This window comes from Chlamydotis macqueenii, chromosome 5 (genome assembly GCF_036417535.1).
Source record: "Chlamydotis macqueenii isolate bChlMac1 chromosome 5, bChlMac1.mat, whole genome shotgun sequence".
NCBI lineage: Eukaryota > Metazoa > Chordata > Aves > Otidiformes > Otididae > Chlamydotis > Chlamydotis macqueenii.
The window spans coordinates 8,623,092-8,644,488 of NC_141560.1; the positions used below are offsets into that span (position 1 = coordinate 8,623,092).

At 45.4% G+C, this 21,397-nt stretch overlaps 1 protein-coding gene across 2 annotated transcripts in view; it reads left to right on the forward strand.

Moving 5' to 3' along the window:
* The first annotated feature begins 3,682 nt into the window (after window positions 1-3,682).
* The window catches only part of BRF1 (BRF1 general transcription factor IIIB subunit), a 176,886-nt gene continuing 159,171 nt past the window's right edge, over window positions 3,683-21,397 (forward strand). Inside the window, exons 1-3 of one of the 2 annotated variants that reach the window (XM_086749972.1) lie at window positions 3,964-4,014; window positions 19,226-19,306; window positions 21,095-21,204. Coding sequence is in view for 1 of the 2 variants with exons in the window: in XM_086749971.1 (XP_086606097.1) it covers window positions 3,828-4,014; window positions 19,226-19,306 (268 nt within the window). In the remaining variant the exon portion in view is untranslated. Of the gene's footprint in view, window positions 4,015-19,225; window positions 19,307-21,094; window positions 21,205-21,397 lie in introns of both variants that reach the window. The other variant, XM_086749971.1, reaches the window with a different exon arrangement.

Genomic DNA, 21,397 nt, shown 5'->3' on the forward strand with positions numbered 1-21,397 from the left:
TAAGGTGAATCCATTTCGAAGCCCTTTGTTCCCCCCTCTATCTACTATCCCTATGACTTCATCTCCAGAGACTCTGTGTGCAAATTTGCAGGTTGAATGCACAGTTCATGCCTTATCTTGGACAGTCCAAAACCAAAGAAGGCTTCCTCTGCTTGCGTTGTGTCCCAAGTGACGTACATATTCAGACTTCTTGAGAGACTTAGCAACACTCGTAGGCCTGATTTTAAGAGAAGCAGATTCCAGCCAAAATGCCAGAGAGTGGAGGATGCTCACAGCAGCTGATCAAATCAAGGCATTAAACTTTGTGCCTCTAACTGAAAATATTTCCCCTACAGGCTGGTACGTTGGGATGCTCAGTATCTAGATGGCTGAGCTACAACCAAAACACCAGAGTCTATGGGGTTTTTTTTTTGTCATAGGAGACTTAAGCATCTGCTTCAATGATTATATTTATAGAAGAGGATCCATCTCCTGTGGAAGTATGGTAGCGTGTCATCAGCTTGCTCTAGTACGTTCCCTGCTGTGCCATTCAGCATCTGCAGGAGCAGAGTGGGATTCCCTCGCACTCCAGTCTGAATTTGTACAGCCGATTTGCATTCTCCCTACTGTTGTATGAGCAGCAGAAAAAGAAATTCTAATTTTCAAGCAAATGAAAGCAGTTCCTCTCTTTGAAACCTCAACAAACGAATGTCAAACACGCGCGCGCACGGGTGGGTTATATTTGGGGTTCCTGGAGACACAGCAGGAAGGAAATCGGTCGGTCTGGGCCAACAGACATCCTGATCGCCACTTTGTCACAGTTAGGAGTGAAAATAGGAGGTAAGAAATATGAGTGCATGTGAACTGGAAAACAAATCCTTGCCTCCTCTTAACTAAAAGGGCAAAATATTGCAGGGAATAGGGTTTTGTCAGTACAATTTTTTAATTGATTAATTCTTACTGTGATTCAGGCTTCAGACAATTTACTGAAAGATTATTTTGTTAGCCTAAGTAACCTGAGTTATGGGTTATTGATTCAGCAGGCTGAATGTTATTGGCGAAAAAAAATTTAGTTAACCCTCTTGGAAACAGAAAGGACAAAGATCTTACAGAAGTTAAAAATTACTTACATTTTGGCTGGTAGAAAATGATCCTCCAGAAATGTTTGAAATATTTAAGGAGTATTGTATAAGAAAGCTTTCATGAGTGGGAGGCAAAGGATTTCGGTCTTCAGGACTGAGGACACATTTTCTTTTTTCAGCACTAACCTCACCTTATAAGAAGATAAAAATTAAACCACGCTTCCTTATTCAGTATAACATTAAATGTGATTTTTTATTTTTTTTTTTGCGCAGCAGCTGTATATTATATTCTCACTAGGGCCCTCTGCTGCTCATAAAGTGACAAACTCCAAAGTTGTTCAGGACTCCAAGAAAAGGCTTATAACGCTTAAAACAATCAAAGCACCAATGATTTTGGAACGGATGTAAGACATAAGCGTTCACGGGTCAGGACTACATTAGTCTTTACCTAAGTGAGTTAAGAAGAAACTTTTTAAATGGAAAGGTATTTCAAAACTCCTTGCTGCAGGAGCAGCGTTCATGCTGGCCGCTGTCAGAGGCACAGTATACGACAAATGAACTGATCTGGTTTGACAGTTGTTAATTAAAGTATTCTGATACTCAAATGACTTTGCTGAGAGAGGAAAATTATTTATTTCATGGGTTTTTCTCTTCCTATTATTGCTAAAAATATTTATCTATCAGGGATATAATTTTCCCCTGGCATTATCTACACGGTGCATAATTTTGTGAGGTCACACTTGGCTGTTGTGGCACTCATTACCTCACAATGAGCAGGAGGAACTTCAGGAAGGAAATAACCTCCAGAAGCAGAAGGAATCTGAAGAAACCAAAAGTTCTTATTTTCACAAATACATCTCTCAGAACAGAATAAAAAGGACAGTAAGAAAGAAGTCAAGCTGTGTATATGATGCACAATCTCCATTACGATATTGCTATTTGCTCCCTGCAAAAGCCCAGAACCTGCAAATTTTTAGGTGTATGATGTCATTTCATGTCTACGAGATGCTCAGCTTTTTGGATGGAACAATACAGCTTTAGTATGTGCCCCAACGTGCCTCTAATTGTGCTACAGCCAGTAATTTTGTACCATCTATCCGGTCAATTCATACAGACCTGTATTTGATACTTGGCTGCATCCGAGTCAGCTGGTGGAAGACAGAGACGGAGAGCTGTGAGTTCGTAAGAAGGTGAAAGTCTCTGCTTCTGCATTAACTATCACCTGTATTTTGAAAACTGAAAGTCTATACAAACACCCAGCTACAGTACCTATTCTGCACAGTTTCCTTCCATCTGTTTCATGCCGCAGTAATTTACTGCGTGCTAAAGTAATAACTTTATTGGACAAAAACTGAGTTCTTTAATTCAGGAACTAATAACTTAAAGAGTTACAAAGCACTAGATTTTAATGTCATGGCACCTTTGTTAGGCAGAACTTAAAGTCCTCTACTGAAGCTGACTCATTATGTCTCACAAAACTTTTACCTATGTATTGCAAAATGATTTAGATTTAATTGAAGAATTAATCAATTTTTAAAGCATAACAAATATTATACTTTTGAAATGCAAATATGAATGGTAGCTCAAATTTTATTCTCGGCAAACACAGGAATTGGCATATAGAAGATGAGAACCCAAGACCCACATTTTTCACTGTATGTCATGTGTTTTTACACAACTTTTAATTAGCATATGCTTTACAAGGTGTCAAAAATAACGTACCACTCAGCTGCAGTGCAAATTTCATTTGTTAGCAATACTTTTTTTCCCCCACAAATCAAAATACCCGAATTGGATGGAAGGACAAAGATTGGCAGAAAGGAAGTGTTAGCATCCTTGTTCTATCATACAGAAACCATGAATTTATTAACTTACATAAGGCTAGGTAAGAAGTCTATGGTGAAATGAATGAATCCTGGGGAAAATTTTAGGGAATCCTCATGTTGTGCCTTAAGCACAAGACACATCGCTTAATCTGAAACACTGCGGGAGCAGTTTTGCAGAGCTGTGAACACCCAAATGCGTTGCCTGGTGCTGGCAGACGCTGATCAGTGGCAGCACAGCACTTTTAAATGGGAGGAACGGAAACATAACGTCCCATTTTGAGAGCGCGGCCCACCGCAGCTCCTTCCAGAGCCAGCCCGGGTTTCCCCGAGATCTGACCCGCGAAGGGTGCCCGCTCCCTCCGCCTCAGCGGGGCCTCGGGAGCCCAGCGCCGTCCCGACAGACGGGCCGCGGTTCGGGCACGGCCATCCTCGCCGGGCCGGAGCTCCCCGTGTGGCCTTCGGTCGCTCCAAGCCGTTGGGCCCCGCTCCGGCGCCGGGTCTGGCCCTGTTAACTGGACTCCCCGCTCCGTCACAGTCACACTCGCAGCGCTGGAGGCCTGGCGTGGCTGGCAGCCGCTTCTCTGGGGATGGCGACGGGAACTCCCGAACCGCAGCGGGGCGCTGGGGTCTCCCGGGCCCCGGCGGAGGAGAACGGGAGAGTGGCCACAGCTCCGTAACAGAGCCAGCAGCCAGGGCGGGCAGACCAAGCCCCGCCGCCGGCGCCGAAGGCGGGGCCGTACCGGAGCGGCAGACGAAGTCTCGCGATAGCGGGCGGGGGCGGCCGCCGCCGCGCTCTTCCCCCTGCCGGTCCCGGCGAGCGAGGCCTGCGCCGAGGCCAGCCTGTGCCGCGCCGGGCGGGTGACGGTAGAGGTAGCGGCGGGGAGGCGGCGGCGGCGGCGGCGGGGCCGGCCGGGGCCCGGCCCGGGAAGAGGTGGGCAAGATGCCGGGCGGCCGGGTGTGCGCTGCCTGCGGCTGCTCGGAGATCGAGGTGGACGCGGCGCGCGGGGACGCGGTGTGCACGGGCTGCGGGTCGGTGCTGGAGGACAACATCATCGTCTCCGAGGTGCAGTTCGTGGAGAACAGCGGCGGCGGCTCCTCCGCCGTGGGGCAGTTCGTGTCGCTGGACGGTGAGCGCCGGCGGGGCGGGGCGCACGTGTACCGGGCCGGGCCGAGCCGGGCTGGGGGAGAGGGGAGGGGGGCGAGGGTGCTGAGGGGACAGTGAAGAGGAGGGGGGAGGGGGAGGGAGTGATGGAGGGACAGGGGACAGTGCGTGGGGAGGGGGTCCTGGGGGAGAGGGAACAGTGCGTGGGGAGGGGGTCCTGGGGGAGAGGGAACAGTGCGTGGGGAGGGGGTCCTGGGGGAGAGGGGATCAGTGCGTGGGGAGGGGGTCCTGGGGGAGAGGGGATCAGTGCGTGGGGAGGGGGTCCTGGGGGAGAGGGGATCAGTGCGTGGGGAGGGGGTCCTGGGGGAGAGGGGATGAGTAGGTGGGGAGGGGGTCCTGGGGGAGAGGGATGAGTAGGTGGGGAAGGGGTCCTGGGGGAGAGGGAACAGTGCGTGGGGAGGGGGTCCTGGGGGAGAGGGAACAGTGCGTGGGGAGGGGGTCCTGGGGGAGAGGGAACAGTGCGTGGGGAGGGGGTCCTGGGGGAGAGGGGATCAGTGCGTGGGGAGGGGGTCCTGGGGGAGAGGGGATGAGTAGGTGGGGAGGGGGTCCTGGGGGAGAGGGATGAGTACGTGGGGAGGGGGTCCTGGGGGAGAGGGATCGGTGCGTGGGGAGGGGGTCCTGGGGGAGAGGGGACAGTGAGTGGAGAGAGGGGACAGTGCATGGGGAGTGGGTGCTGTGGGGAGAGGGGACTGTGTGGGGAGGGGGTCCTGGGGAGACAGTGTGTGGAGTGGCAGTGCTGGAGGGCGAGGGGACAGCGAGTGCGGAGAGGATGCAGGGGGGACAGGACAATGTATGGGGAGGGGCTGCTGGGGGGGAGAGGGCACAGTGTGTGGGGAGGGGGAACAGGGGACGGTGAGTAGGGGGAGCGTGTGGGGAGGCAGGGCAGTGTATGGGGAGGGGGTCCTAAGGGGAGAGGGGACGGTGAGTGGGGGAACAGGGGACTGTGTGTGGAGGGGGTGTAAGGGGAATAAGGAGCAATGTATGGAGAGAGGATGTTTGGGGTACAGGGGAGAGAGCAGTGGGGAAGAAGGGACAGTGTGTGAGGGAGAGGGTGCTGTAGGGGGTATGGAGGAGGTGGGCAGGGCATGGGGGTGAGGGTGCTGTGCTGGGGGGTGAGGTTACGGGGATGGTGCATGGGGGAGTGGGTACTGGGGGGTGAGGACAGTGTATAGGGAACAGGGAGCTGCGCAAAGAGGGTACGGGGTCGGTGTGTGGGGGACAGGGTGCTGTGCAAAGGGATATGGGGGACAGAGTGAGTGGAAAAGTGTTGTGCAAAGGAGGGACGGGGATGGTGCGTGTGGGAGCTAGTGCCGCACAAAGCGGAGGTGGGAGACTGCACAGGGCTGCAGGACAGCGTGCTGTGTGAGGTGAGACAGAGATGCGGTGGGGGGAGGCTGGGGTGAACGGGAAAAAGAGCTGTGCAAAACGGGAGAGATGCTCAGGATGTGACGGGAGGGACTGGAGCTCTGCTTGGTGTGGAGTGGGTGCGTGAGAGAAGGTTTGGGGCTCCATGTGGAAGGACTGGGTGCATGGGGAATGGGGAGGTACAGGACAATATTTGGGGTAGAGGACAGGAGAGTTGGATGTTTGATGGGTAGAGGGAGTACGTGGAGGCACAGAGGCGCAGTATGATGGAGGAGAACGAGGCTGGAAGTGAAGGGTCGAGAGTCTCCTCCTGTAAATAGGTGAGTTGGGGCGTTTGTGTGAATGCCCCAGAGGATAAAGCTGGTCTGCCTGGAAAAGGGCCACGTGAAGAGGACATGGTGCTTGGAAGGGGAGAGAAGGAAAATAGATGCGAGGAACCTGTATAATGAGAAAAAACATAAGCAAGAAGCATGGGAAGGAGCTTAGCAGTGAAACAAGGTGGGCTGATGAGTTGTATGGCTGTGGAGAAGAAAGGAGTTGTGGAGAGGGCAGCACTGCATATTGGAGTCTGGGAGTTTACTGTAGACTAAGATTTGTCTGATGCCATTCCTGTCTTCCAACTCAGGGAGCTGGCATTACTTTTTTTTTATAGCTTATGAGCAGCTCTTGTATCCTGCACATTTTCCTGTAGTGATGTGGAGACTACATTTTTTTAAGGGCTTGTACTGCTTTTTCCCTCCCACCCAAAATTGTGCAGGACAGATGGCATGCAAGCTGGAGCGCGTTTTGAGATGCCTTTATCCTTAAAAAAATATCAAAAGAAAAAGAGAACTGGACCATACTGAGGCTTTTTCTTCTTCTGTATGAACTGCACCATACTTTCCTAAGTTTCTTTAAGGGACCCTTTCCCTTTTATGCAAGTCCTGAGGTGCTGCTGTTGGATAATCTTTTTTTTTTTTTTTTTTTTTTTGATGAATAGTGCATTAATTCCTTGATCTTGTATAGCTAGTTAGTTACCTGTTGTATGTTGCTCTGAAAAAATAATTCTAGCACCCATGAAGACAGATGAGCACCATGAGGATAGGTGGGTGTGTAAAACTGAAAATACAGTGGGAGCACATTCTAGCCTGCTCATGGTGGCTTTATCTGGCCGGCACAGGGTGTGGTGGCAGGGGCTTCACTGTGTGCTCATACTGTGATCTTCTAGCAAGTCCCTGTCTGTAGTATTGTATATATTTTGGTGAAATGTTTGTGGAAACAATAGAACAGGACTTTCAAAACAATGCTATTTGTACATTTGCTAAGCTGCTGGAAGGATGAGTAGGGGCCCTATTTCACGCAACAAGTATTTTAAGGAAATCTGGGTAGGGGTCGTTTATGCTGGTATAATTCTTTATGTTCCAAAACAGATGCTTCTGTTGTGAATAGCCTTTTTTTTTTTTTCTCTTGATGTAAACTGAGTGATACAAGCTAATCTGACAAGATGTATTTGTGCTTCAGTAACAGTGCCTTCATGATATATGCTTGTCTATTATGCTTGTATGACACTGATTTAAGTCCTTGGGAATGGGGAGAAAAATCCTTTCCTGTGTAAGCAAGACAAAATTTGTATCTAAGTGTTGTGCTGGCTGGAGTGTTTCCAATGCAGTATATATTTCTTTTAAGTCAGAAAACATGTACTTGCTGAAAGCAACGTTTTCTGGTAAGCTATAGCTCTTCCAGTTACGTAAGCTGATTTCCATGGAAGTTACCCATTTTTAACACCTTTTCCTGTCATCTTTGTAGCCTCTTTAGGTCTGTGGTTCTTAAGGATTCCCTGTGTGTGAAATGCCTTGGGCTGAGGCTCCTGGGACTGCAGTTTGGTGTTCACAGGCATCCCTAATGTGTGGAGTGCTTGCAGTGTCAGAGGTGCCTGGGCTACTGTTTTTGCGGCCCTCACTCTTGATCAGTAGAGCTGGGTGACTCGGAGACTGTTGTCTGGGTTTTGCAAGGTGTGAGGGCTGTCAGGTTCTCTGTTGCAGAGCTGGGAGTTGTATGGGGCTCTTGATGTCTACAGAGTTCAGAGCTCGTGATTGTGCAACAAGATTCCCCAAACCCTTCCGGGATCTGTGAGGGCTTCTATGTGTGTGCCAATATATGTCAAACAGTTACAGATGCCTTTATTAACAATTTATTTTTCAACTTCATTATGAAGAAGCCAAAGGGAATAGAAAACACTAAGATACTGACGTACCTTTGGTACATCTAGCAAAACCTTTTATTTTGCCATGCTGCATGTTAAGGATTCAGAATCTTGCCTTTGTTTGCTGAAGGGTGTCCTGCACTTGTCTATGTTACTACAAAGTGGCCTGTCTAGATCATGTCAGGTCCTTGCTAGTGAGCCCAGCAACCTCCCTATAAAACACGGGAAATTCCCTCTTTTGTTCTCTTGGGGTTGGAACATGTGAGGTCACGGTTGAGCTTTCCCAGGCACTATTTATATTCAGCTGTCAGTGTGCCTCGTGTAAGAACCCACAGCTGCAGCACTGGTGCCTTTCACAGTGAAGTTTGGTATGGCCAATGGTTTCCATTGCAGGTGTCTGAGTCTGTTTGTTTCCATTGTTTTTTTTTGACAGTTTTAACAACTGAGCATGAGTCTGCTGAGAAAGTGTGGGCTTGTGCTTGAATATGGCTGAAAGATCTCCCTTTGCTACTGTAGCGAGGTTTGGGAAATGAGGCTGGTAAGCCTGTTTGGCAGAAGGGTGAAATAGATGGACGGGCAGGTAAGCACAGGGGAAGAATGCTTGTTGGCAAAGTGAAGGCATGCCTTGGAGGTCTTCTGGAGGTTTCTGAAGAAGTCAGAAAGCGGACAAAGCAGCTTGTTGGATTTGCAAAAGGAGGTCGGGGAGATCCCTCACCAGAAGCTCTTAAAGAATCTGAGGTGTCATGGATAAGGGAAAGTCCTTGCAGAGCAGAGTAACTGCTCAAATGACAAGAACCATAGACTAGAAATAAATAATAAATCTGCCGAAAGATGTGGCAGTTAAGTTGCACGGACATCTGGGCTGATGATCTGGAAAACAGGTGAATGGTGAGTTAGTGAGATTTACTGGCAACACTGAATTATTTGGCATAGTGAAGACTGTAGAAGGACCTGTTGCTCTTAGTAGCTGGGTAGTAGGATAGCAGCTGGGATCCGGAGTTGCAGTGAGAAGTAGGATTGTTCCTTTCTTCCACACGTGGGATGGTAGAATCTGAACTGGCTAGTATAACTTGGGAAGGAGCCCCCTCTTAATGGGTAGCTCTGTAAAAACATTTAGCTCAATGTTCATTCACAGTATTAAAAAAAAAAAATGAGGTGGGGAGGGGAACGTTAGAAATTATCAGGAAAAGCACATGATAGCACGTGTCACTGTTACGTATCCACAGCACTGTCTGCAGCTTAAATACTGTGTGCAGTTCTAGTCTGTTCCTTTATTTTCTTCCCTCTCCTCAAGAAAACCTCTAATAGATCTAGAAAAGATACAGAGAGGAAGATGAGGTGATCAAGAGGAGGGCTTCTTGAAGAGCTTCTCAGTGAGAAGTGGCTGAATAGACTCAACTTCTTCAGACTGGAGAGAAGATGATTGAATGTGGATGTAGTAGAGGTCTGTGAATACAGTGGAATAAAGTGGCAAGGATGAGCCATTGTTCAGTGTCACATAATGCTAAAACTAGGGACTGCTAAAAGAGCTAACATCTAGCTTATTTTACAGGTAGCAAGTAGGAGGTGCAGAAGTATCAGGAGGGTTTGTTTTGTTTTGGTTTTTTTTCAGAAAATAAATTAATTATGGATCTAAACCTGTGGATATTAAAAGTTTACATGGGTTCAAAAATGATTGGACAACCGGAATAAAAACATGTCACAGCAATTAAAGCAAAGATATGACTTCTGGCTCAGGAAGTCTTTGAGCCACAGATCTCTACTTTCTGGGAGATTATGAGAGAAGTATCCTGACAAGCTTTGGTCCTATGTTTTGTGCGCCCTTGTAGGCAAGTACATTAATGGACCTCACAGTCCAGAGGCAGGATACTGTACTAGAAGTCCTTCGGTCTGGCTTGGCATAGCTGTTCTTTCGAGCCTCCAGAGGAAGATCATGTTCTTTTAGGTCTACAAAGATGCTTTTGAGGGTTTTGGCCATTCTTTTAAAACTGGTCCAAGAATCAAGGGGCTATGGTCTTGAAGCATAAAGTGTAGGTGTCCCTAGGTATTAATAATGTTTTTTTTTTTTTTTGTCAATTTGTGTTTTGGGAGTTGGTAAGCACAAAACTCCTCTGACTTTGACACTTATATAGGTGTGTTATCTCTTGAAAATGCTCAGCTCATTCTTAGAATCATAGAATGGTTTGGGTTGGAAGGGACTTTCAAAGGTCATCTAGTCCAACCCCCCTGCAAGGAGCAGGGACATCTCCAACCAGATCAGGTTGCTCAGAGCCTCATCCAACCTGGCCTTGAATGTTTCCAGGGATGGGGCATCCACCACCTCTCTGAGCAACCTGTTCCAGTGTTCTACCACCCTTATTGTAAAAAATTTTTTCCTAATATTTAATCTAAATCTGCCTCCCTCTATTTTGAAACCATTACCATTACCTGTCACAACAGGCCCTACTGAAGACTCTCTCCCCGTCTTTCCTGTAGGCCTCCTTGAGGTACTGGAAGACCACTATGAGGTCTCCCCCGAGCCTCCTCCAGGTGGAACAGCCCCAGCTCTCTCAGCCTGTCCTCATAGGAGAGGTGCTCCAGCCCTCTGATCATCTTTGTGGCCTCCTCTGGACCCTCTCCAACTGATCCATGTCCTTCATATTTTGGGGGCTCCAGAGCTGGATGCAATACTGCAGATAGGGTTTGACTAGAGTGGAGTACAGGGGCAGAATCACCTCCCTCGACCTGCTGGCCACACTCCTCTTGATGCAGCCCAGGATGCGGATGGCCTTCTGGACTGCAAGAGCACATTGCTGGCTCATGTTGAGCTTCTCATCCACCAGTACTCTCAAGTCCTTCTCTTCAGGGCTGCTCTCCATCCATTCTCTGCCCAGCCTGTATTTGTGCCTGGGATTGCCCCAGCCCATGTGCAGGACCTTGCACTTGGCCTGCTTGTACTTTGCACAGGCCCACCTCTCCGGGCTGTCAGGGTCCCTCTGGATGGCATCCCTTCCCTCCAGCATGTCGACGACACCACACAGCTTGGTGTCATTGGCGAATTTGCTGAGGGTGCACTCTATCCCACTGGCCGTTTTGCCGACAAAGATGTTGAACAGGACTGGGCCCAACATGGACTCCCAAGGAACGCCACTCATCACTGGTCTCCACCTGGACACTGAGCCGTTGCCCACCGCTCTCTGAGTGTGGCCATCCAGCCAATTCCTTATGCACCGAGTGGTCCATCCATCAAATGCATGTCTCTCCAGTTTAGAGAGAAGAATGTTGTGTGGAACAGTGTCAAATGCCTTGCATAAGTCCAGGTAGATGACATCAGTTGCTTGTCCCTTGTCCACCGATGCTGTAACCCCATCATAGAAGGCCACCAAATTGGTCAGGCACAATCTGCCCTTCACGAAGCCGTATTGGCTGTCACCAGTCACCTCCTTGCTCTCCATGTGCCTTAGCATGGTTTCCAGGAGAATCTGCTCCATGACCTTGCCAGGCACAGAAGTGAGGCTGACTAAGAATTGTACTAGTTATATTAGTTGTAATTCTTAATTCTGATGCAAGTGGTCACAGTCAGGTGAGAGTCCAGCCTCAACACTTAACCCTGGCCATGTTATTCTTTTGAAGCTTGTGAAGCCCATGTGTTGAGTTTCTGAGCTTGACTGATTTGACTTTGGATATGCCAGATACTGGTGGAGAAGGGTTGTCATGCACATTTTAGCTCTGATGAACTCTGTTAACTACACAGAAAGTGTTTGAGGCATGTGCTTTTCCTAGCTGAGTCTAGTTTTGAAAAATAATTATCCACCTTGTAACTGATAGCCAGTTCAGACTGTCTCAATGTAGACAAAAGAGGTTATTGTCTGTGGCTTCTTGTCAAATTTGGGGAGCAGTTGAATTAAAATTCCTTGTTCTGCTAATTGGAATGAGCACATCTTGCTTTTTTTTTTTTTTTTTTTTTCCTTCATACCTAAGTTCTTAACAGACTCCTATCGATCATAACATTTGAATGCATCCCAGCCTGAACTACAGCAATACAGGTTCTAAGAGTGAGCTACGTTTCTCCGTCTCGGTTATACTGTAATTGCATCCTGGAAGACGGAGCTCCACCGAGCCCTTTGTCACTCTGCATTGGTTTTATGGCAGCTGCTTTTGCAGACAGGCAAGTTGCGAGTCGTGTGCTGTGTTTGAAGGTGGCAAATTCTCTGATCACTCTTTCACTGTGTCTGGGTGGGAGACCCTCATCTTGTGGTAGCTGTTGGGAGAAACTCTTTTCACAAGTGTTTTCCCTGAGGCTGACAGGAGAAAAACTAAGTACAAAGCTGAAGAGAGTGAGGGGAAGAAAGCTCAACACAGAGCAAACATCGATAGTCCAGATGTCTGTTCAGTTTTTTGTTTAAAGAACCGGAGAAAGTGGAACTCGAGGGCTTCTAACGCTAATCGAAGGGGAAGAAAGCAGTCCCACCTGAGAAAGCTGATGTGCAGGCAGAGCAGCAGCAGCAAGCTGTAAGATATAACAGAGAAAATTCAGCACGAAAAAAAGGCACTGCGAGGCGTACTGCGCTTGTGATCCTGACACATATTGTGTCTGGGGAAGCTCTGCTCCTTTTATTACAGAAATTGCCTTTAAATGCTTGGTAGTAAGTTGAGAAAAATAGCATGTGATAAGCTTTCTGGGCACAGACAGGAAGCCTGCCCTTTGGAAATGCTGGGGATCTCTCTGTGTGAGTGGTGCCGGGACAGCTGCCCGCTTTCCCAGGCACTGCTAGCCCTTGCTGTCCCAGACCAGCTTCTTGGGTCTCCCCTCACCGTCTGTGGCCCTGGACCCCATGTTAGACCCCAGGGACATCAGCCCCTGTCCCAGCGATGCCACAGCAGGGCTGATCTCCAGCTCCCCACAGCCCTGCTCAGCCATGGACTCTGCCAAGCTGGGCCCGCGTCCTGCCTGGCCTCAGTCTGTCCCTGGGGTCCTGCCTGGCCATCCCGGGGCTGTGTCTGACCCTGGTTCCCTTTGCTGGGCCTGATCCTGACTCCCATGTACGGGCTGACATCCCGCCTGCCCTCAGCCCATCCCTGGATCAACACAGTTGCCCGACGTCCCATGCTGGGGCTGCCCTTGGCCTGCTACAGAGTTTGGGGTCACATCTCTAGTGAAAATTCGAATCAGAATTATTTTTCTTTTTTAGCTAGCTCTTAGCACGTCTTCCCCAACCAGCTGCCTATTTTTACAAAACTGACAGAAACCGTGTAGTTTTTAGACCTCTCTCCCCCTGTCAGGTTTGTCTGAAAGTGGACAGAGGAAGGAGAGGGGTGGGCAGCGCTGGCGTGTGCGCTGTTTTCCTTGGGGAATACAGGTTAAAACTGAAGATTAGCACAATGAAATGCAGCCTCTGTAGTCTAAAGCAACAGAACTGTGGGATGGAGAAGACAAGTTGGTGGAGCTAGGGGCATTTATCAACTCCAGATAAACCTACAGGATAACTCATCCTCAAGCGCGCGTTGTGGAAAGCCTTGGTAGGAGGGTTATGGAGTGAGTGTAGGCTGGTCACCAGAGTGGCTGACTTCAGACTTCAGCACCGAGTCACAATCATGTAGAGCTCGTGGCTCTTGTACAGCATGCATACAGTAAGACTCTCCATCTACCAATGTACATGAATTTGCAAGATACTAAATTCAGGCTGATGGGAATAACGTTACTTGTGGAAAGTGACCTGCTTGCTTTTGCTTGCAGGGAGAAATGAAAGTTGTGAACTGGTAGCCCTTGACACACCACCAAGAGTTTGTTAAACCACCTGCTGTAGGAGGCTCCACAACACTTGTAAGCAGGCCGTTTCAAATGTTAGAATATCCAGGAAAAGTTTCTTCCTGCTAATACAAATTTTTTGATGCAAGTAAATTATGAGCAACTTACTGCAGTGACCCGTTTCCACTGCCATAAACTCTGCATGTGTACCCTTACTCTGCGGTATCCCCTGACAAATTTAATTTAGCTTAGCCTTCAGTAAAGTTGTGATATGCTCAGTTTTTCAGGTGTGCTGATGGAAGCTGACTGAAAGGTTTTGTATGTACTATTTCATCCTTAAAAACTTTGTGGTGGTTTTCCATCTAGGAGTGTCAGCTACATTGACCTCAAGTGTAGAACTTAACCGGTGTTTGCATTGATCCATGTGTTTCAGTCTTCTGGGATTTGTGGAAATTGAAAGGTACGGTTAGCAAACTGGAAAGAAGAGAGACTAGATATAGGGAGGAAAAGCTTTCTTAAAATTTAAGCTAAGCTTACTAGCCATTCATCTTCTATGCCTTTTTTTTTGTCCTCTGGAACTTTGTAAGATGGACAACTACTGTCACAGTAAGTGCTAGTGAGACAGTTGGTACAGAGGATGAACTCTGTGTTTATATCAGGTTCTGTGTTTTTGTCTGGTCAGTTGCTAAGTACAATACAAGATTCTTCTGTATTTTTCAATATTACAAAAGGGGAAGGAGTAGGGGTTTTGTTTTTAATTGGTAGTTGTTAATTGGTTTCCGTGTAGGATATATTGATAGATCAAATCCTGACATAAAATATTTCTTACAGTGTAGCCTTGAACAGTCCTGAGTGGGTTCTGCCGGTAATACATACACTAAACTTGGAATGAAAACACTGGATACTGAAAAGTGAAAACAATGTTAATATCAGCAAATTCTTTCTTACTTGTGGTTCAGATTTCTAGAAGTGACACTAATTCACAGTTAATTTTAAAGTAGGTAGAGTTGTCATAATGTAATTTGCAACACAGAAGAAAGTATGGATATGCTGGATTTTCAGACCTTTTGGGGAAATCCTGAAGAGTATTTGCCTGTTGTACTTATAGAATCAGAATGGTTTGGGTTGGAAGGGACCTTCAAAGGTCATCTGGTCCAACCCCCCTACAAGGAGCAGGAACATCTCCAACCAGATCAGGTTGCTCAGAGCCTCATCCAACCTGGCGTTGAATGTTTCCAGGGATGGGGCATCCACCACCTCTGTGGGCAACCTGTGCCAGTGTTCTACCACCCTCAGTGTAAAAAAAAATTTCCTAATATCTAATCTAAATCTACCTCCCTCCGTTTTGAAACCATTACCCCTAGTCCTGCTCTAGGTTTTCTCATTGCAAAACTAATTCATAATCATGTTGTGTTGGGAAGGAAGAGGGGAAACTTGCATCTACTTCATGCAAAAAATAATTATCTGCTGCTCATTTTAGAGAGATTAAGAGAGTCAATTTTTGCTTCTCTTCTGAAATCCTCCAGGTGGCAATCTTTCATCAGAGTTAAGGGTATAGTGTTTTTTTCCTGGCCTTGAGTCTCCTATACACTGTCCTTGTGATGGCAACAACTGCTAGCTTGAAGTGCTGCAGAGTATACTGTTGTCAGTTGTGAAAATGCTGAATCTTGCACGTAGCTCGGGCGCAAACTGGTTTCATAGACTTGTGCAGCCCTAAACTCAAGTGTGGTGGACACAATATTTATCTCCTCAGTTGGTAGTTATGAGAGTAAGCCTATAGATAGCTAACTGTGATGGAGTAGATTAAAAGTTTGTCCATGTAAGTTTATTCAGCAGTAGCATTTCAGCAGGCTGAAATGTGGATCTGTTAACTTCCCTGTAAAAATGGTTGAGAAAAGAATCATTTTGGTTACAGATTTTTAGTAGTTTTGTGTGTTCAGAAAACTTTAATTACATCGTTTTGCTGTTGTAGGCCTGAACTGTAATGGAACATTTACTTACTCTCCTTTTGACTTTTATGTCTAACTTAAGTAGGAAGCTCATCAATTTTTTATATTGGATTATCTAGACTGGCCTGATTGTGAAACTGCTGGTGTGATGCTTCTTGCACTCTATACCAGACCCAGATTTTATGCTGAGTCTGTAAATATGTGGGTTTTAAACTGGAGGTTTTTCTCCTACCTTGTGCAGGAGAAAGGGCTGGTGTTTTTCGGTTTTAATTTCACAGGGAAGGATTTTGGTAGGACTGGTCCTATCAAATAGCAGATACACTGCAGTTCAAGTTGCAAGCAGCTTCATTCCCTGTCTTCACTTGCTCATTTATGTAGAGGAAACAAAATCCGTAACACTGGCACTGAATTTGTTTATTCTCCAGGTGCTGAATCTGAAACCCAGCATGTCGCTAGCTCTCAGGAAAGTGCCCTTTCCGCTGCTGATGCCCAAGTGGCTGCTTTTTGTCTCCTCTGTATGGAAAGATGCGTTAAGTGCTGTTCCTGCTATTTGTCTTCATTTTGTTGCTGTTCAGGTTACCACAGACTTCAAGCATTGGTTGCTCCTTTTACTGCTTGAGGAACGTTTTTGTAGAGAAGGCGAGTGATGTGACTTCCTTCGTTAGGGAGTCGGTGGAGCAAAAAGGAAACAGTCGAGGTGCCTGGGTCTGACCCTGCATACAGCAGCTGTGCCGGAGACTGCTGCAAGGAGCAGATATGAGGACGGCTGCTCTTGGCTGCTTGAGGGACAGTCACTGTACTTCAGCCCTCGAGTAATGGGGGGTTATGGGCTGGGTCTGGACCTGTGTAAGCTTTGATCAAGTATCATCAAGCTTTTGAGCTGCCTAACACATCCCTCCACACCTTCTGTTGCCCAAAATTTCATATAAGGGTCCAAAACTATCTTGAAGAGGAGAGGAGGTTTCAGTTACGCAAAGCTGAGAATCTGAGTTAGTTTCTAAAAACGATTAGGAGATGACAACGTACCCTGGGAAGGTGCCGCCTCACGAAAGGGGGTGTTTGAGTTGGCTTAGGGAAACGTTAGTGTTAATGTTGAAGGTTTGGCAGGCTGTACTTGCAGACACCAAATACTTCTCGGATGTATTTTTGTATATCATGAAAGCTGAATGTGAAAACGCAAAAAGCCTGTTTAATTCACTTTTGGAGTTGTGAGAGGGAAAAACGGAAAAGGTCAAGAAATGTGAAAATTTCAGCTAAGCTAGGATGTTAATTTGGTTGTGCCTAGTGATTGCTCTTCCTCTTCTTTGTACTTTTTAAACGACTAGCTTTGTAGAGATTTTTGTCTTTAAATGAATTTGATTTCACAGATTTCTTTTTTTAAAAGTTTATCTTTTCATTACCCAGCTGAACAGTTATGTTAATGAGTTTGGTTTGCATTCTGCTTGTAAAGATTAAAGCTGATGGTGAGACTTGGTAGTCGATGGCGACATTAGTTTGCGGTTCTGAGAATGTGAGTGCTCCACAGCCTAGTTCAGAGCCAAATGCTAATTGGAGATGTGCAGTCTTTCCAGTTAACTCGCTGAGAAATGAACACATCAGTTCTGATGGCAGAATTTGTCTTTCAGATAGCTCTGCTAGTGTCTGCTGCAGACTCTATCACCGAGAAAGAAATGAGTTTTATGTATAATGTTATATCTGGATGCCTAATGAAAAAGGATCTTGAAGAACAAATTTGCTGAAATCTCGGCTTAATTTTATTTTGTTTGTGTTATTTCTGGATTTTAGCTTCTGAGTAAGTTAAATGATTTTGTTAATGGTATTATTTATCGCCACTCTAAGATTGTTTTCTGCGTAAGCGTTTTAGCAGCAACAGGGAAACCTGCGAAAGAGTAATGTAGCTGTTTTGAAAATGATACTCCAATGGAGTTCAGTATTTTTGTGTATTCTAAGACGGAGAGGGCTGAAGTGTTCCGGAGCCATTGTGCACAGGAGGAGGCAATGGCTTGATGGTGCCTTTGGCACAGTGCTGGATGATGCTGCTGCCTCCAGCCTGCCCCGCTGTGCGCCCGCTCCTGCCCTGCGGCTTACGGCCTCCTCCGCTGCACTGGGGCTTGAGGTGTGCTCTCCTGCTGTAAATGGGATAAGTGAGGTAGCCCCTGGTAAAGCAAACCTTAAAACAACAACAAAAAAAAAGGAGGGTAGGAGGCAGAATTTCTGAAGTCAGATCAGTTGCTGAACAGAATGTGCACAAAGCTATTGCCACTGTTAGCCAAGTAAACCATTCTTATTAAATGTACCCCAGAAATGTTACTTGTGCTAGGGAAGTTTGATAACTTCTCTGTTTTGCACCATCAATTTGTTTTGGAGCGTTTGAGGAAATACGAGACTGTTCCTGTAAGGACAGCAAGGAAATGCTGCTGTCTGTAGTGGTCTGGAGCAAACATGGAGTTGGGAGGGTTGCCTTTATGCCCAGCGAGGAGGTCACTATGAAATGTTTTTCATTTCCGATTAGGATGTTGAACTGAAGTACTTAAGCTGTGGGGCATTTACCTGAGAGCCTCTGGGTGGTGTTTGTTGAAAGGATCTGTTATTGAAGGGAAGGCGAAGTCAATTTCTGTTGTGGATAGCACTGGAAACCTGATTTAAAGATTGTATAGAAAATTAAGCTTTGAAAGCTTATAGATAATAATTCTACAGGATTCTAGCTTTTTTTTTTTTTCTCCCACTCCCCCCTCCACCTCGACATAGACATATATTAAATGCAGCTGGGAGGAGACTAGGTCAGAAAGTCTAGTTAGAGTGAACAATTCGGGTCACAGTTTCTCATCACTTCTACCTGCTGTGCAAGTGTCTTTCTCAGGTGTGTAGGAGAAATGTCCTGAACTGCTTTCAAGGGACACTTCCCTCCTCTGTATGCTTCTATCCCAAAGCCATTCTAGTTTGTTCTAGAGAACTGGTGTAAGATGAGAAAACATAGCTACAAGGAGTTGAGGAAAAACTGTAGGCCTCATAGGCAACAAGAGGACTTTTTTTCCCTGTTCTGAAGAGCAGACTACTTGAGTTAAGTGGAAGTCCCATTACTAACAAATTACTTGTTTTCAATCCTGTGCAATTTAGCTTTTTGGTTTCACTTGCTGTTAAGCTGATAGATTTGAATATCCTGCTTAAGGTAGCCTGATTGCTTTTTTTAAAAAAACCTCCTGCTTTAGTGTGAGACTATTTCTGTCCATGGTAGTTTAATTCCCTGTTCTGCAAGATTGCTTTGCATGAGCAGTGCCACTGACTGCCAGCGGACTCTGCGTTCGGGCTCCTCGGCCTCGGCACGGGTGCGCCAGCCACCCTCCAGTCGATGTGAATTTACAGCTCAGGCTTATTTCAGTCTCCAACATTTCAGTTGTAAATGCAGCGGTTCCAGACTTGCAGTTTTTGGAGCCCAAGTGTCACTGTGTGCGCCTAACGTTGAAGTTATTTTACAGCGTGTGCTGTGTCTGTAGTAGCCGACACAGTCATTATTGAATGCTAAACATGTTTTATGTTCTGTAGCGCCAGTAATTACCTATTAAAATTCTGTATTGAATATTCTTCAGACAAAAAATATTAACTAAGCAATTGTTTCTTCATTGACTTTGGGAAATATTTTACGATATTGATTTTCATGTTCTACCTAAAGTACGGGTTGCAGCATTTTTGTATTTTCTTTGGAGCTGAGATTGGGAGGGCTTATAGAACCATGTAATTCTTACCATATCCCAAGGAAGAAATAAATTACACAGGATTTGTACTCAATATCTTAAGCCATTCAAGCACTTCTGTTGCCCTTCTTAATATAATTTGGCATGTTATAAATTATACAGATACTGAATATAGTGGCACAATAAGTTTTATTTTAATATTGTAATGCAGTTATTGCATTTGACGTGTCTGTCTGTTTTTTGTTTTTTTTCTCTAATAGGCGCAGGCAAGACACCAACTTTAGGAGGAGGATTCCATGCCAATCTGGGAAAGGAGTCACGAGCACAAACTCTACAGAATGGTACTTGCAAGCTTTAGTCTGGTTGATATGACTTTTTTTTTAAATTTTTTTATAATACGGTTGATTACAATTAATTTTTAGTTTTGAATGTGGCCTTAGAACTTTGGCAGGCCACTCATTAGTCAGTAGACAAGTCTGCCTAGTGCTGATTTTACACTGTGCTCTCATTTGGTTGTTATACCTGATTTATGAGGTCAGGTAGCTGGCTGGCAAAGGGTAATGGCACCCTGGCACATAATACTATTGTCGCTTAAAAGGACTTTTTCAAGGTTGACATGCCCGTTGCACCTTTTTATTATCTGCTAACCTCAGTTGGCTTTTTATTTTATCAGCTTTCAGGGTTCTTGAAATGATTTATGCATGTTTATTTTGAAGTATAATTTTTCATATGCTGTTGTTTTTATGCAGTGTAAGTGTGAGATAATGCATATATTTATACACACTTCATAGTAATCGTGTGCTTAATATATGACTTGAACAGAGAGGAGAAAAATGGAAAAAAAGATTTTACTGTCCAGAGAATATTGTAATAAATATTCACATTACATGCTTTGTATTTTAATTGAGATCTGCATAACCTACACTCTTTAGAGAGTGGATAAAACCAGCTTTTATTCTAGAAGCAGAATGGTCTTCCGGTTTCATTTGCTGTTACTCATATCAATGGATAGGAGTTGTCATTTTTTAGCTAATTAATACTCTTGTCTCATGACTTTTGGAGACGACAGCTGATGGGCTGTCATATCAAAGGCTCAGAAGCTGACATGTAATTAACCAAGGGACGTGAAGGGGTTTTACTGATATGGTGCTCATTTAGGGGGGATATTTTAGATAAAGATAACGTCCTAAAGTAAGGTCTTATACTTGCAACTCAAACAGAGAAAATCTTGGCTGATATTATGCCTGCGTAGATATACAAAGGGTAAAATTGATCTCATATTATATCTGCATAGGTATAGAAGGATTAAGATTGATCTGTGTAACTGAGATACAGCCAGATTGCTTTACTCAGCGTTATTCAGCTGATTTATATACAGAATGTTTTATTCAGCTCTTTGTAGTGAACAGTGTGGAGCCCTGCTTGTTTGGCAAGGTAAAGCTGGTACTTTATGTGAGCTTGTTTCGGTGTCAAGTTCAAAGGTACTGTCTTCTGAGTTTTAAAAATTCCTGTATAAAGTGTAACCTGTGTAAGCAGTGGAATAAAACCACTATAATACCTTTTACAGTTAGTGAAGTTTGTCTTTGGATGAAGACACTTTAATCAAAACTGTAATTTTGCACAGACATTTTAAAAATAAATTGACTTGTTGTGCATAAGGACTGCCCGGTTCCTTGTCTTTAATTGTAGGAAAGTAAAATGCTGAGGGGAGAAAATGCTGTCCTGTTGCTTCTTGGAGTGTTTGAATCCTTCAAAAGCCCTTTTGGTTATGTTGAAAGATGATTGCAATTAAAGACGGTGTAGGCGTTTTTCTGGAATCTAAACATGGCTTCTTCTTTGGATGAGTGTTTGCTGGGGAATATGCCTGAGCATCTTCCTTCCCCACAGCTTTTGTGCGTGGGGCCCCGTCTGATCACACACAACGATTCTGACTTGGCTAAAGTATGTCAGTATCGTATAAAAGAAATTATAGTTGCTTGAAATAAAATTATCTCCCAAACAGTTTTGAAACAGGAAAATAATTTGACTTCTTACCTATAACTGCCTGAGACTCTTTATGGGTTTTCTTCTCCTTTTTTGTGGCTATCCTTTATATAGTAAAAAACTGTTTGGTCTTTTGGTTTCTGTAGCCAACCTGCATTTGTCATGCTGCCAGTCTGTCTCTGGGAAAGTTCTTTTCAATGAGCTAAGTGATGTTCTTGCTCAGTCCCAGGCCTGACAACAGCAGCTGATATTTCAGGTAGAGCAATTGGTGTTTGAAAGGCTTTTCTTTCTGCTGCTGTATAATAAGCTAGTTGTCTGCTGCATTTAATCACACTTTTTGCTTTACATGGCTTTTAATTGCAAATTGAGCTATGGCAGTGAACTTACAAAATCTTGCCCTGTCGCTGTGTGCCCATGATCATGGCTTTTTTTTTTTCCTGTGGTGAAAT